Genomic DNA, 17,541 nt, shown 5'->3' with positions numbered 1-17,541 from the left:
CAGGGATCTCTTCCCCATAATATGAAATGTGATGGTTGTATCCTCATAGGAACAAAGTAAATTGCTCTAAAAAAGAGTAGTTGATCATACCATATGGAATGGTTTCTTGGCCAGACAATCAAGCCTTAAATGAAACCCACTCCTTTGTGTTGCAATTATAACTTATAACCAGAAAGGACTGCCCTATTGGTATGGAGGGCCTCCATACACCACATAACATGATCAGTGTACAGTATCTTTTATCATGGAGTGAAGGAACATAATGCATATATATATATATATATATATATATATATATATATATATATATATATATATATATATATATATATATGTGTGTGTGTGTGTGTGTGTGTGTGTGTGTGTGTGTGTGTGTGTGTGTGGTGTATGGAGGCTCGATAGGACAGTCCTTTCTGGTTATAAGTTATAATTGCAACACAAAGGAGCGGATTTCATTTAAGGCTTGATCGTCTGGCCAAGAAACCATTCCATATGGTATGATCAACTATTCCTTTTTAGAGCAATTTACTTTGTTCCTATGAGGATACAACCATCACATTTCATACATGGGGAAGAGATCCTTGTTGATCTCTTTCACCTGTTGCTGGCAAGACTATATCAGAGCCAAAGGACATCAGGGTCAAGATTCAAATTACATTCAAGTGGAGAATCTGTAAGCTCCTGACTGCTTTCACTGTTGCTGGACAGTAGTGAAAGCGAAAGTCAGGGGTGGCCCCCTCTTCTACAGGAGAGGTGGGGAGTCACACATCTGGGGATCTTTTCAGATCTGAAGTAACTTCTGCAAAACCTCTTCAGACTGAGCGAGAGCAGCATATACATTAGGTTCACATACTTGTAAACACAGTAATCTTCAGGAGACAACCTTGGCTTTGGCAACCTACAGTACCACAGTCTTGACTTCGGAGCTAAATCTGGCCACTGCTCTGGAGGCAAAACCATTGGTGAGCTTGCTTAGCTCGTAGTGTCTTGGGCAAGTGAACACCCTGGTCTGTGGGCCCAGGAGTTCACTTGCCTCCAGCAGATGTTCTACAAGCCAGAGGATGGAGAGGCTTCTCTGGTTTGTTGCCAGTTTGGCAACAAACAACCACCTCCTCAAGAGAGACTGTCAGGATGGCTTTTCCATTAATGCTGTGGAGGCCATTGCCATGGAATCCAGAGTGATGGTGCCAGTGCAAGCTGTCTCATGACTAGGTTTGTGGATGGGCACAATCATAGGCTAAGTCTTGACACTTCTACATCCTACGGTGAGAGAGTTATGTACAGGTTTGTGGTGTCAGGATGAAGGGCCTTTACCTACCTAGCACACTAGGTATCCAACCAGTGGGCAAACCTGGTTCTTTGAAGGTGAGAGAGCATTTTCTCCCTGTTTTCCCAGCAGGTGTTGCACAAGAGCAGACTCTTACTGCAGAATAGTTTGGTATTGGGCTTGCCTCTCTCTACAGGCAGTCCCCGGCTAATGGCAGGCTCAGTTAATGGCGATCTGGTTTTACAGCACTTATCTAGCGACGAAAATTGGCAATTTTCAGTGCCGAAAATCACTGATTTCCACTTACTGGTGCCAATAATTGGGTATTGCTGCCGATACATACGTAACAGAGGTGCTGTAACTGAAAATTGGCGCTTTTCATCGCTGATAAGCCCGAAAATCGCCGAAAAGGCACCGGGAATCACCAATTCTCGGTTAGCGGCTATTTTTGGTTAATATCAAACCCTCAGAACAGAACCCCTGCAGATAACTGAAAACTGCTTGTACTTCTTCAGGGAAAGATAGAGGCAGTAGGTAAACTTCACTGGGAGGATTTTCAGGATCTCCTGTTCACTCACACAGTGTTCTGTCACTAAACCTTCAGGTTTGGCAAAACCTTCCATGTCTGGTGTGCAGAAGTCTCAGCTTCACTGTCCCTCCATTTCTGAAAAAGTATCAGTGATACTGTTTCCAGCTTACTCTCCTTTTACATGGAAATCTTAAGCCATATTGACATAGGTGAAGGGAGTGACAGAAAGATGCCATTAGTCATAGGTTGCCAGTCTCTGGGTTTTCACAGCCACTTTTTTCCTTGTAGAGAAGGCAAATAGGAGTTGGAGAATCTTGACTGACTCAGCATTAAACAAGTGTTTGACAAACTCAGTTCATGATGGAAATCACATGTTCAGTGTTTGATTCCCTCAGAGAGGCCCGACTTCATGTTTTTGATAGACCTACAAGTATGTTTAGCAAACTCGGTTCACTGTGGAAATTACACATTCAGTGTTTGATTTCCTCAGAGACCTCAAAGAGGGTAACTCCATGCTTTTGACAGACCCTTCGGGATGCTTATTTCCAAGTATCCATTGGAAATACCTCCATTTTGTCTGCAGCTAGACTGTTCCAGAAGGTTAAGTGCTTTGGACTGGCAACTGCTCCTCAGGTGTTTAGTAAGGTATTCACCTCAGTCTCTGCTTGGGCCCATTCAAAGGGTATTCATGTTCTGTGATACCTGGCTGACTGGTTAGTTCTGGTCCTCCAGGGAATGCCTTCTTTGGGACAGGGATTATCTGGTATCCTTTTGTCTCATTCCCAAGCAGCATGTAAAGTATCTGGGTATGCTTTTGTACACTAGTAGTAAAAGCCTTCCAGGTTAGCATGTATGAACAACTCCAGGGAGGTAGTGGTGCAGTTCCTATAATGGAAGGGAACAACCTGCTCAACTACTTGGTGGCACCTGGGAATGTGCAGGAGGGTGGGCCTTAGAGGTGCTCTCTTGGTGCCTCGACTTAACACCACTCAGCTTAGGGCCAACAAGGAACCACAAGATTCATCTGAAGACCTTGGAGGGGACAGATACTTCGTTGATCACCCTGTGGAGACTTTCAGCTAAACAGGAATGCATCCACGTCCATGTTGTCCCAGGAGTGTTGGAATGAACCTTTCATCACTGCCCAAGGGTCTGGGACTGGTAAAGAGAAAACTAGGAGCTTTCTGTTCAACATGGTCATTGAATAGATTGAGCAAGGGGGAATCACCATGACTTCAACAGTCTGTTTGCTATACTGAGAAGGTCCAACAAAATGTACCTGGCGGTCAACTCAATGGCTTGGCAAACTGCCCACTCATGAATCTGAAGCACCAGTTGTCACAGGGTTTGAGACACTGTCCCCTTGTTTGTTGACATATGCCATGGCAGTTGTGTTGTTGCTTACCAACACCACTGGGTGATCTCTCAGACTATCTCCCTAAAGTGCCTGTAACACAAACCATGCTGCCTGCATCTCTTAAACACTGATGTGCAGATGTGTGTCCTTCAGTCATTCATCTGAAACAAACTCTCCTCTCAGGTGTACACCCCACTCCTTCGCTGGTGCTTCCGAGAACAGATTTGTTTCTAGCATTGAGGAGTTTAGAGTAACTTCCTTTAAGAGGTTTCTGTCATCCAGCTACCAGACTGAATCCTCCCTCACCTCTGGATTCAGGGGCAAAAGTTGAGAATGGGTATCATGTTGAGCTGTCCAATACTGCTTCAGTTGCCACTGAAGTGAGTGTAGATGGCTTCACCTGTATAGAACAAGCTTCTCTAAGGATGACAGATGACCTGCCAAAACAGAGTTAGTTGCTGAGCTGGGATAGGAACTGCACCATTAACTCTCTGAGCCTACTCACATGACAAGTCTACTGGTAATACCCACTGCTGCCAAGCTGTAAGCATGCCCAGATACTTTGTGCGCTACTTGGGAATGAGATTGGATTTCTCCCAATTAATTACAATCCTCCTTTGAGACAAGAGGTGGGAGGGTATTCTATGTCCTGAAGTTGTACCTTGGAGAACGCCAGGGCTAATTGACCACAACAAGCAAATACCCCATGAAGTGATTCAAAGTTGAGACCAAGGTGAATACACGGGTAAATATCAAAGGAGCTGTCACCAGCCCGAAGCATAACACATTGTAATATAAGACAGTCCATTTGTAGACAAAGCAGGAGTACTTCCTGGAGCTCTGATGGATGGGTATACTGAAAGCATGAAGTTGCAGTCTCAAGGATTCCAGCCTGATCATGTTTCCTTCTCAAGCAGTCTGCAAATCCCACTTAATGAGAAAGGTAGATCACCAGACTTCATCCTCCAGTAGTCTTCTCTACAAGGAAGAAATAACTGTGAACCTTTAATGTGGTAAGGTCTCTTGTCTCACAATGAGAGGTCAATTATAGGAAACTGTCGTTCTCTAGAGGTAAGGACATTAGCTTCTTGGCTCACCATAGCACCTACTAGTGAGCTAACTCATTCTTTGATGGAGAGACATGATTGTATCACTTCTCTTGGTAGATATGCCAAGAGAGTAGCCTCTCACTAAGGAACCATTCAGTACTGGACTTGTCACCACTCTTTCCAAAGAATAGTGGGAGGCAGCGGTTGAGCTTAGGAGGTCAGGTTCTTGAGACACTCTTCAGCTATGATAGGCTAGTCAAGGACAGAACCATAGACAATGATAAACCCACCATGAGATCTGCTACTGCAACTAGAGGACTGCTCTCCTTTGCAGCAGACAAAGAAGCCAGGGCACCTGTAGACACAGCATTAGCAGAAACTGCAAGCATAGAAGGCTCAGGTGACAACTCTTCCTCCGCTAGTTTGTTGAGGAGGGCCAAGAAAGATGGACTACTTAAAATATTCAGCATGGCCATACCATAGATACCCCAGTAACATCTTATGAGTAGTGGAATGTCACAGTCAGATGAGAAGGAGGGTGAGGCGAGCTGCTGAAGGAAGCACCTCCACCAGCAGTTACTTCATCCTAGGAGAAGAAGGCATGGGCATACTTCATTTCCCTAGCACTATCCCTCATGGAATAGGCAGCACTAAAAGGCCATGGGATAGGGCCGGTTGGGCCCTATCCCATGGCCTCGCAACATTGTTGCTAATGTTCCTTGCCCATTCTGAAAAAAGACAAGGACAGAAAATTACAGTGATCAACAAACAAAGCAAAACTATGTAGCAGGCTACTCATCCAATTCTTTCAATAATCACACAAGGTAGGCAGTGAGCAAACACATCTGCTCTGCCCGGCAGCTGAAGAAAAAGCAAATAGTCACATATGGTGAGTAAAGGGTATTCCCCTACCCACCCCCTTCTCATCTCGCCAAATAAAACCTTGTTAGCAAGTTCAAAGACGGATCCAGATCATGCTGAAGTACACTCCTATATAAAAAGATGGTGCTTTGTATCTCTGTAGAAACAAATTTTTAGTCTGTGCCAACTGATTGCACAGCAACAAAGGGAAAACCCTGATTATGACTGTAGTCATGTGAAGATATTTTTAAAAGTCCAGTTTGTATTGCAGGTGCTGTATAAATTTCTCAATAAATTTTAATGAAGGCAGATCTATGACATAATTTATCAACAGAGATCAGGAGTATAAATCAACTTAGCAAAACACAAATAATTACTGTCATGTCTGCAGGCCTAACTTGAAGCCCATAATTTGAGGGACTTGATACTAAAGATTTATAAAATACAAACTTATTTAAAAGAATGGTGGAAATCTTGACTATCACCTGGAAATCTTAACTGTGACCTCTCCTCTGTTTCTGGACAGATAGGTGTTGATCACCTTACCAGTATGGTGCTGATAAACTTCTCTTGTATGGCTGTGAATGTAGTATGGCAGATTTACCCTGAAAACTGTCAGAAATGAATTCTTAGCGGCATTTATGGTCAGAATGTAGAACCGAATTATGAATTTTTTTTACCCCTTGTATTTCGTATTATTAAGGAGCAATTGTAACTGGAAGACTTCGTATAACAGTAGCATCGTTTATTTTAATGACAACCAGTAACTTTCTAGATTTCCTTACCCCCGGCTTTAGTCGGTAGTTAAATGTAAAAATTCGTTCTTCGCAGACTGGATGGCGTCAACAAAAGGGAGAGGTGGAAAGTACCCCAGAGTGTGATAAAGGTAACAATAATAACAATAACAGCACTGGAAGTATCAGTCATGAATCCACTTCATCTCCTGAACCAAGAACAGCTACGATCGTACAGGACCTAAGAAGCGGTAACTCTGTTACCCACCATTTCTGCTCCTCGCCCACCTTTTCTCATAGTCAAGAAGCCAAAGAAAACTTCGTTTAAATATTCTAAAGCCTAACAGTCGATGTGATTCTCTGCTTCCTTATACATGAATGGAATATTTAGTTTTGTAGCAGACATTGTACCTGGATATCTAAAGAATATAATAATTAGTAAGGTCTAAATAATAGTTTGTTTCATTGATAGCGTAAAAAGAGGACTTATGAAGTAAAAGCAAAATGTTGAAGGGTTATTAGTACCGTACTATAAACTAGTCTTGGCTGAATTCTTGGAACATATGTACTTTAAAATTATAAATAATTCTGTACAGTGTATTCGATGCCTTAATATGAGTTTTTACTTTTACCGAAGCCCAGAAATTATTTGAGTTCAAACTTGAACATTCCAAGTGAATTGCAAAATTGATATAAAAAATTCATAAGATGCACAAAAGTTGTCGTAATACAGTATATCTTAAGGAGCGAAATGAAAATAATGAAATAGTCGTAATACACTGTCCAGTTATTATGATGAGATTTGAATGTTTACCAAGAAAATTTTCAACTTTAACCGAATTTAATTTTATAAATCTTTATGAATACATCTCGTGAATACAATTCAGCTTTTCTAATACTAACAGTTCAACATACCATATGTAATCCTGAGCTTAATCTTGCGTGCATTTGCGACGCAACATAATTATCTTAATGTAGTAATTTTCAACATTGTCAAACACAGAGGTGCAGTAGCTGTTTATCGCATTAATTGTTCCTTTAAAACTGCCCAAGACTATAGTAGTACAGTTGGGAAATGCCAAAACTATTTTATTTTTGTAAAAAATGAAAAACTGAATCTATCAGGAAGAATTGATTTAACTATAATTACATATAGAGATCCTTTTTAAACATACCAATGCCAAACACATAAACTGAATTCCCTGTGCAAACGTGTTTTATTACCCTAACTTTGAATGTACTTTTCATAAATGAAAATTAATGATCTTGTACAAGCTCCAGAACTTTCACTTTGAACTGCAACTAATTTTAAAACAATTCATAAATTTAGCTAGTGTAGTTTACAGTTAGTCATTGCACTCTAACTTTTAGTTAGTCTAAAAATCGCTGATCAAATAAAATATCATTGATCAAATAAGATATCAAAATCTATTTAATACAACTGATAAAGCAAAAAAAAAAATCAAAACATTTTAACATTAGGCTAACTTAGGTAAAATAGTTGTTGGTCAACTGTGATATTACAGTAGTAAAACCGTATTTAAAACAATTGATAAAAATGGATAAAACTACAAAACCATAGTGTTAAGAAGATATAACGATTTACCGTTAAACGACTGGGCCAAGATTATTTTGTTATAATAAAATCATAAAAACACAGAACTACAGTTTAAAATTACGAAACTGTCAAACCAAAAATTATAATACAACTTAGAAAGTTAAACTGTAAAATCGTAAAAGGCTAGTATTAAAATGTTTTGTAAAAACATTTGAAAACCACTATTAAAATAACATAAAATCAGAGAATAATAGAACAAAAAAAAATAAAATATTTTTTTAACTTTTTAATTATTGAATAAAGTCGTAAAACCATATTTGAAATAAAAAATAAAACAATAAAACAGCAGGCTGTTTAAACTTCTCAAGGCAACCTGAAATCTGCAGTTTAGCCTGGTATGCAGGGTGGTTCACGCCCATTGGTTATAACAGTAGTTTACCTGAACCAAGCTTTTACACCTAAATTCACTTCTCCATTGAAGTAATTAGGTTTCCTAAAGTAATGTCCATGTTATTATTACTAATACTTTAAATGTGTGGTAAAGAAAATAAGGAAAATGATTTTTGTGTAAATGAATATTTAGAAAATGCGAGTGCTTTTTCTTAAACACTTTAGTTATGAAAATTCTAGGCGATACCACATAAAGCTGTCTGAGAGATAGCCAGGAGTATAGAGAATTAACGGTATTACGATGAATTTCAACTAAAGACGAATCAGAAATATGGGATGGAATAAAATCATTCGACTGATCTAACGACTCGAAGACATCAAGTAACATTGGAATGGTTGGTTAGCTCGACACCACAGTTTAAAATAAATATGTCCCACCATTACTCTCGTCAGAAGAGTTGACTATGGCTTAACATACCACTGAATTTTACTCAACTCCCCGACCCATCAGCACTCGAATTGCTAACATTTCATTCGATTTACCTCTTTCCCTGTGAAATATTATGGAAATGAACACATGAGAACGTGCTTCACAGAAATAAATTTCTGATTCGCCAGGGGACCAAACCCCGGTCTTTCGAGTGAGAGTCCAGGGCATTAGCAATTCGGGCACAAAGGTCATGTATTCATTTCCATCATATCTCACAGTGAAAGGGGTGTGAGAGGAGTAAGTCGTATGAAATGTTAGCAATTCAAGCGGTGATGGGTCGGGGAGTTGCGTAAAATTCACTGGTATGTTAGGCCTTAGTCTCCTGCCCAGGAAAACCTTTGGCACGCAAGTGCCTAGATTCCGACTCCTTTTGGTCAAATTGCTAACGCCCTGGACTCTCACTCGAAAGACCGGTGTTCGGTCCCGTGGTGGGTCAAAAGTTATTTCTGAGAAACACCTTTCCGTATGTTTCTTTCCACACACACACACACACACACACACACACACACACACACACATATATATATATATATATATATATATATATATATATATATATACATATATACATATATATATGTGTGTGTGTGTTTAACAGTATTCATGTCCTCATAACTTCTCGATTTCTTGACACTTTTTATGTATATGCTTGTCATCACAAATGCTAATTTCCAAATGAAGAGATTCTAACAGCTGTGGTAGGATTCCAACCCGTATCCGGAAAGACAGAAAGAAGTAAACATTAACCGCTGCACCACGAAGAAGGATGTAACTCTACCCCCCCCTCTTACATACATATGCCTTTCGAAATCAGATATATTTTCTTGAACTGGTTTGGACCTATCCTCAACGTCGTAGCATAATGTTAAGCGATTATTCCTCTTTAGGCTGAAATATATGTATATATAGAATCTACTGGCAATTTTCTTTGGTGGGGAGGATTTTCCGCTTTGTAAGTGCCAAGTGTATCCAGAAAGTGTTGCAACTAAATATATATATGGTAAAAAACTGACCAAGATTATATTATATATAATTATATATATATATACACATCTATAAACTATATGTATGTATGTATGTATGTATATATATATATATGTATATATATATATATATATATATATATATATATATATATATATATATATATATATATATATATATATATATATATACTATATATACTTTTATTTTTTATAATATAATACAACTACATAAGTTAGTTTAGGAACAAATGTTATTTTCTTTATGGTTTCTTATTATCTTTCCGTGTTCATATAACAAAAGGCTCCAAATATGAGCCATACATCAAGAACACATGCCAGAGCACTGCTAAGGGAAAAAATAGGAAGCCCTATGAAACCGCAACTTAGTTTCAATTGTCCTTCGTGTAATTTATGAATGTGTGATTGCGAGCATGTGTATAATGTCTACAAATATAGTTTAGACTGATACCAACTGTATGTATATACCATTTTAGTTGATCATCTTTTCTGTAAGATACTGGATGAAACTAAGTTATGGCCCGTTAGAAGTGTTACTGTAAAAGATAACAGCTTTGTGCAAGGAACAATATAAAAACAAATTTACTCTCTATAAATACCTAATTCCAAAAATGAGAGAGAGAAAGAGTGAGAACGTTTAATATTCATCGCCTAAACTAGGCGACCTCGAGACTGTCAACAAACTTTCAAGTTGCGGGAGTGAATAATTGAACGAGGATGGAGTCTCATTACCTAAGGTTTATTTGATGAGAAAACTGAACTGTAAGTCTTCATCTTTTCAATAATGTCTAATAAAGATTGAAAGTTCAAAACCTAACATCTGAGTTTCGACATTCAGTAAAGAGTTAAATTTGTGATAAAGATATTGAATAATTTTCAAAAGGCCTGGAGCACTCTGTCCTCCATCAATAATCAACTTATTCTATTCGGGAATATTTAAGAGCCATCACCATACATAAAAGTCACCTATCACATTTGTGAGCACTGTTGTAAAAAAGTAATTGAATAATCAAAACATACTGTATATCTCCATTGTTTTGAGGAAACGGAAATTCATGTCAATAAGTCAGGCGTGGGAATTCTTTTTTAAAAGTTTAGAGACAAGTATGGCTGATTTTTTATTTTTCAAATTTCATAAGACAGAGGATACTATAATAATCTCTTAAGAGTACACATTATAATATAAGGAGTATGTATTGATGGGGTTAGCTACGGTTCAGGGCTGCTATCCATCGCCGCCTGTTAGCATTGCCTTTTAAACACCAGGCTACTTCAGCAAAGACTGGTAAAAACCAAGACTTGTCAGCGCCACTATAGGTTCTAGACTCAAGTAGTTCCTCGTTGGGCGAGTGGTTTCCGTTCTCAACTAGCACTCTGCTGGCCGCGAGTTCGAATCTCCGACCGGCCAATGAAGAATATGAGGGATTTATTTCTGGTGACAGAAATTCATTTCTCGCTATAATGTGGTTCGGATTTCACAATAAGCTGTAGGTCCTGTTGCTAGGTAACCAATTGGTTCTTAGCCACGTAAAATAAATCTAATCCTTCGGGCCAGCCCTAGGAGAGCTGTTAATCAGCTCAGTGGTTAAACTAAGGTATACTTAAATTTCTAGACTCGGGTCAATGAATCGAGTGGGTGAGAAGAAATATTTTGGAAAAGAGACTATATAATTGATAAAATTGAAAATTTAATATACAGTATATACAAACTGTATTATACTTATAGACAGGTAAATTGCGTGCAACTGCTAGTAGGACTTATAATGCCATTCTGAAGGCGTCTCTTGAATGGATGTACGGTTTCCAAAAAATAAATTTTACTTTTAAACATTCTTAGAAGGGGTGAAATGGTTAATATAGGTGAAAGAATGGATCAGAGAGTTTTGAGATGTGTCAGCCATACAGAAATATTCCAGGACAAGTTGGTGAAAAGTGTCTAATTCCTACGTGTCAGAAGGAAGGAGAAGGAGACCTAAAAAGTAATGAAGAGATGTCGTGGAAGAGGTACTAGAAGGGAAGGGCCTTAATATCCAGGATGAATGGCAATGTGGGTGTATGAAGCAGCTAATACTGAGAAAGTTTGCTGCAGAAGGAGGTCTACTGTTCTTCACTTAATGGATGAATATGATATTGACCACTTCATTTCCCTGTAGCCAGCCATCTTACTGGAAGCATTAACTGTGTGTGTGTGTGTGTGTGTGTGTGTGTGTGTGTGTGTGTGTGTGTGTGTGTGGAAATGAACACATGAGAACGCTTTTCACGGAAATAAATTTCGGACTCACATTGGGGCTGAACCCTGGTCTTTCAAGTGAGAGTCCATGGCATTAGCCCTTGTGAAGGGGTAAGTCGAATGAAATGTTAGTAATTCGTTCGCTGCTGGGTCGGGAAATTGGGAAAAATTCGCTGGTATGTTGGGCGCTAAGCGCCAGCCCAGGAAAAACCTTAGGTATGTAGTACTTACTGTAGGCTCTAACTTCTTTTATGACCTGTACAGAGGAATTGCTAATGATCTGGACTCTCACTTGAAAGACCGAGCTTGGGTCCCAATGTGAGTCAGAAATTTCTTTCTGTTAAACACTTCCTCATGTTTTTATTTCCTCATGTCTCACGGTGAAGGGGGTAAGTCGAATGGAATGTTAGAAATTTGTTGCTACCGGGTCAGGAAGTTGAGCAAATTCGCTGGTATCTTGGGTGCTAGGCACGCGCCTGCCCAGGAAGCATTTCCCCGAGATGTAACCAAGTCGACTTAAACAAAACGTTACCGGTCCACTTCACTTTACGAGAACCGCAGAACACTCGTTATATAAACTAGCTTTTATTTTGGCAATTATTTCCAATATCAATAACCAGGAACGTACGCTTGCTGTTTAGGCCTATAGATACTCTATTCATTTAGACAATGCTCTCAGCCTAAGCTGACAATTCTTTATTGTTTTAAAATCATTAAAGGAGAAGATTTCCCATAATACCCTTCACCTTGAGAAACGACCCAGATACTATTAAGGGCAAAGAAGCGGCCACCCGAAAACCCATAGATATATCCTTAGGCCTACGGAGAACGTGAGGGGGAAAGTCCATTGACTGTCACGGGTAGTAAATCGGTATTCGTCTTGCTACATTGTATTCTGGAGTGTCCCTGGGTCGAATTGAAATGGTCCACTGGAGCAAACTCTTCAGAGAAACAGGGACTCTCTCTCTCTCTCTCTCTCTCTCTCTCTCTTTAATACCTTCACTGGATATTCAAAATGAGTGATAAATCATACAAAATAAGCCTAAAAATTATTAATTTGCAAAATAACTGTTCAGAGAGCAGACTGCCATATGTGAAAGACATTAAAAAAAAAAGAGTGAGAATACGAATCGACATAAATCACCCAACAGATAAATATATATATATATATATATATATATATATATATATATATATATATATATATATATATATATATATATATATATATATATTATTACGTAGGTCGGTCAGTTGTTTACTTTAAAATCAGTTAATTGGAGTTACAACACAGATAATGAAATGGATAAATCACCATCAGCAACAACTTAAAACTCGAGAATTAGGTAAAGACAATATCCTTCAAGTCCAAAAGTAACAAAGTTAAACACAGTTCGCCAAGTTCAATGCGCACGAAAATATGAAATCATAAATATACATATCTGTTACTGACTTGAAATCAAAGAACATTATAGTTACCCGTTTTCTGTTGACTATTTGTCGTCATCAGAACCGTTTACAATAAAAAAGATATAAGCCTTGAAAATATCTGGAAAATGACATTTTAGAAATAAAGAAAACGAAAAATGTAAATTTAGATGAAAAGAAATCAAGAAAGCTAAAAAAAAAAAAAAATGGGAAATCCCATCTGAGTTTTCTTTACCTCCATTTGTGAAGGTTCTGTTTTTGATGGAAAGCAACTATAAAAAAAAACGCAAAAAACTAATAATAAATCGCTGACTGAAAATAAACACTGCAAAAGTTAGAGACACCAACTTTGAAGAGGAATTACATCATACTCACAGATGAGGTTTTCATTGTTGTTATTTTTGTCGATGTTCGAAGAGTCTGAAAGTAATAACAGAAAACTTTCAGAAAATAATCACTCAACCCCCGCACAAACAGTACGCGTGACAGACATCCGCAATGTGCGCAAAATGATAAATCAGCAGCGTTTAAGAGTTTGTTCTTAATATTTCCAGTAATTAGATTAACTGGAAAGCTTTAACTGTGAAATCAGCGAATTGCTGCTATTCCACAAAGAAATTTCATTTAACATGTATTTCTTATAGTAAGGTCCTGAATCTCAGGTGAAAGCTGCAACGTAAATTTTACACTTGTCCCAAAGACTAAAAATATCCTTCATTTACAGGAAAACGCTGAAGACCCTTCAACTCGGTGTATTTTTGACATAATAATTTATACAGATAAAAGTTTCCGTATATCAAGAACTATATGAATTCAAGCAACATTCCAAGTTGACATTTTCCCAACTACCTTGGAAAAGATATCAGTCATGTGTAAAGATTAATAAAAGAAAATAATCGTACTATCAAGAAAATTTACACTTGATTCTTTACATATCAGATTCATCTGACTATAAGACACGTTTTCTAACCATTACATATAACTAAATCCAGCACAATAACTAGAAAATTGAGAAAACGAAGAAGGTGATTCCTAAAATTCAAAGAACGCTAAAAGAGTCTGATAAATATACTTCAAAGGCTCGATAAATCAAGTTTGCGGCGAAGTTAATAGTTTCGAGTTGGCGAAATTTTCGTGATCGATGATAATCGGGACGAAATCTGACACAAACAGATGGGCGGGGAAGGATCATTAGCCCGTGATAGAGGGCGTCTTCTCTTTTTAATGCTAGTGTGCAGAGAACGCATCCTTAAGCGTTATCACGGCATTATTCCTCATCTGAATATTTATCAAGAGCCAACGTTCAATATTCATGTTTTCACGCCCTCGGATACGCGTTAAACTACAGAAGATTGGTTGACTGATTTTTGACTGTACAAAATTTGTATAAACAAGAGTTAAAACAAAAAATCTATGTTATCTTCCTGCCAAATTCATCAGCCAGATCTATGTAAATACTACGACTACACGCAATGTTCTTAATAACTCGTCGATTCCCCAATTTAGTCATACAGCCTACTTTTTCTATTGAAAATCTTGAAATCAGATTTTGGAAATAAGATGAAGAAACGCTCTTTCATGCAAGACTCGAACCGAGTTATATAAGACACTGGTTCACTACAACATAACAGACTACATTTCATGCTTTGATAAACTATCCTTAATCAAGAATATGTTTTATAAATTCACACAAGAGAAACTTACTACAGTTTATCTATTGAATAAAGGAATGTCCTCTTTCAGATTACCCTCTATAAATTCACGCTACAATAACATTTCTTCCGGATTAACATCTATAAATTAATAGTAATAACAATTTTTAGATTACTCGGATACACTAAGAGAGGGAAAAACCTTCACCAGTTTGCCAACACAATGTCACTTCTGGCCCTAAGCGCATTTCAATCAAGAGGCTGGATGTGATTTAATTCATTCAAAGAGAGAGAGAGAGAGAGTTTCCTAGAAAATTAGGCCTCATAAAAATGAAGCCAATCAAAACTATTGACTGTAGTTTTACATTTAAATTATAAACGGTGGACTGAATAAAGGAAAATGCCTGGAAGGGTCAGTTAATTTTAACGATTGGTAAAAAAGGCAAAGAAAGTTGTAACTATTGCTTCCTCTCCAGAGTTTGGCAATTTTATGGCACATCTTTTTTTTTCATCTTAGAATTACATTCCAGGAAAAGCCCATAAAAAAGATTTTTTATATTAACATTTCAAACATTTCTCGTTTTCCAATTTTGCAAGACAACTTTCTGGTCTTTCTCATATCTGACGTCAATACGATAAAAAAAAAGCTCGGAAGAAATGCAGTTCGTATCTTCACACTGTCTTTTATCATTCTTGTAATCTCCTCAGATAAAATACAGTAGCTATAGCCGCCTCTCTTGCCCTTGCTGACTGAATATCCATTATATGTTAACAATTTTCTGATCTCTGCCCAGAGAAGACTCGAGTTCAGCGTATGTGACGACAAGCGTTTTGTAACCGTTGAGCAGCATTGCTTTGCATTTGGGAGTTACCCAACCCTTTACTAAAGAACAAATGAAGAGTGGCTTTCAACTACAGACAACATGCTTTGCTCATTGTAAGGAAGGAGAATAGGCAGGGCCAATCAAAAAAAAAAGTAGTTGAGATTTTCGTTAAAGAATCAGCTATAAAATCTGTATAAATGTAATATCTTCAGAAACAAAGACATCATCGACAAACTGCAGTATGTCTAGAGGTTTTATGTTAACGATTGGGTGAATTCAAAAGAACAAAATTGAACTTTAGACGCTCACATTAATAAGAATAATAAGAGGTTAACTTCAACCATAAGCTGAGAGAGATGATATCATTTCGACCCTGCTCCCGTTTATTTTATCCCTGTACCTTAAAAACTGGCATTTCTTTTGTTAATTCTGTCACTGATAACCACTGCTGCCGTAATAAGGAATATTCTTTTAGCACTGAATCTATATGATTTCGAAATGAGGGCAAGGTCATTATTCACGATGGCCCTTTAACCCCTACTCATAAAAATTTCATTCTTCTACCTAATCTGCGAACTTCAACCACTGATCGAAAAGTAACAGTCACTTAACTTTTATGTTTTGTTCTGCATTACCGTTGCTCTAGCTGCAGTAAAAGATATAATCTCACTTCGTCTGCTAAGATCAATTCTGATCTTATGTATGTGCCCATGGTGGCCCATGGTGTCAATGACGAAACTCCGCGAGGCTCGCCATCATAACAAGAGGATACACAGGTGACCATTTGAATAGTAGAGCTGCTAAAAAGTTATTTCGCGTTGAAAGAATTATTGGCCTGCAAGTATTCCTAACTGTTACCAATACATAGATTTCCATTCAAAACTTGGTGTTGATCTAGACTCGTTATATAAGGCCATGCAAATCATTCTATGAATAAAGTTTTTAAATGAGGTTGAAGTGTACCCATTCGCTCTAACATCATAATTTCCAGTAACGCCCGCCGTCTGCATAACGATAAGTGTGTATACCCTACTACTACATTATTTTATATAAAAACTATTAACGTTTAAAAATATCTGTAGCAGGCTTAAAACCGCAGTATCAGTAACGTATAGTGTGTGTGTGTGTGTATGAGAGAGAGAGAGAGAGAGAGAGAGAGAGAGAGAGAGAGAGAGAGAGAGAGAGAGAGAGAGATTCCATTTGAATGCCCATGGTCAAGCATCATACAACGCACTGTGGACGTAGTTGTGACTGAGTAAATTAATCGCTTATCATACAACATCAATAACAATAACGATGAAAAATATCTTTAATAAATAATATTGTAACAAATAAACGCTCACTCAAAAAGATAAGAGGTTACAGGTTTATGTGCAGTCATTTTACAAGTGATATGATTTCGTGCATGGTCCGTCCTTGTTTCCAAAGTGTATCGAAAACAGTCCTGGGAGTTGGCGTCCGTTTTTCTCGGTCAGCTAAATTGGCTACGCGTTCCAGGTTTAGAGAACATTTCACACTGGAAGTATTTCTTATACCAATCAGTGGCAATTTAATGTTTAAATGTACATTAAGTGCAGATCTGTGAGGCACTTGGACAGTGCTTCTCCTTTAAAACTAAATAGTCTTTCCACTTTCTCCTTACGCAATTTAAAGAAAAGGTTTTCCCCAGGATAACTTATGACTTTCATACCAAGTTTGTCAAATTCAACTTTAACTCTCGTTTAACCGAAATATGTATATTGAGAAGGATACTTTACTCTTCAGGAGAAATTGGTCTGGCAAAATAAATATCTGAAAATTATTTATGAACTGGGTTTGGGCCTTTGGTTGCGGGATTCTGAGAAAACAGCACGCCCCAGAAATTGGCTTCCAAGTGAATGAACCATTTGGCAAAGGATTTCTTCCATCCTAAAAATCGAGAGGAACCCATAGAATAAATCTCTCTCTCTCTCTCTCTCTCTCTCTCTCTCTCTCTGTATAGTTTCATTTGCGTAAAAATAAATGTAGATACGGAAATAGATATGTCTCTCACGAAAGCAGACATAATACTCTAAAGTAATTACAAGCGTAGAATGAACAGATGAGTGCTACTGAATCAGCGAAAAAATAAAATTAACATGTTTAAATACTAAGATATTAAAAAGACTTTGGATAAGCTATTTATAATC

General features: G+C 37.7%; 1 protein-coding gene across 9 annotated transcripts in view; it reads left to right on the top strand.

Moving 5' to 3' along the window:
• LOC136829305 (guanylate cyclase 32E-like) overlaps positions 1–7,008 on the top strand; it is a 475,168-nt gene extending 468,160 nt beyond the window's left edge. For all 9 annotated transcript variants that reach the window (XM_067087668.1, XM_067087664.1, XM_067087670.1 and 6 more), the window contains one exon: positions 5,895–7,008. In XM_067087668.1, coding sequence (XP_066943769.1) covers positions 5,895–6,125 — 231 coding nt within the window. In that variant the 3' untranslated portion in view covers positions 6,126–7,008. The remainder of the gene's footprint in view (positions 1–5,894) is intronic.
• Positions 7,009–17,541: the final 10,533 nt, after the last annotated feature.

The sequence above is a fragment of the Macrobrachium rosenbergii genome, chromosome 44 (assembly GCF_040412425.1).
Source record: "Macrobrachium rosenbergii isolate ZJJX-2024 chromosome 44, ASM4041242v1, whole genome shotgun sequence".
Taxonomy (NCBI): domain Eukaryota; kingdom Metazoa; phylum Arthropoda; class Malacostraca; order Decapoda; family Palaemonidae; genus Macrobrachium; species Macrobrachium rosenbergii.
The sequence above is the reverse complement of the archived record's forward strand: the minus strand, read 5'-3'. Positions and strand labels throughout refer to the sequence as shown.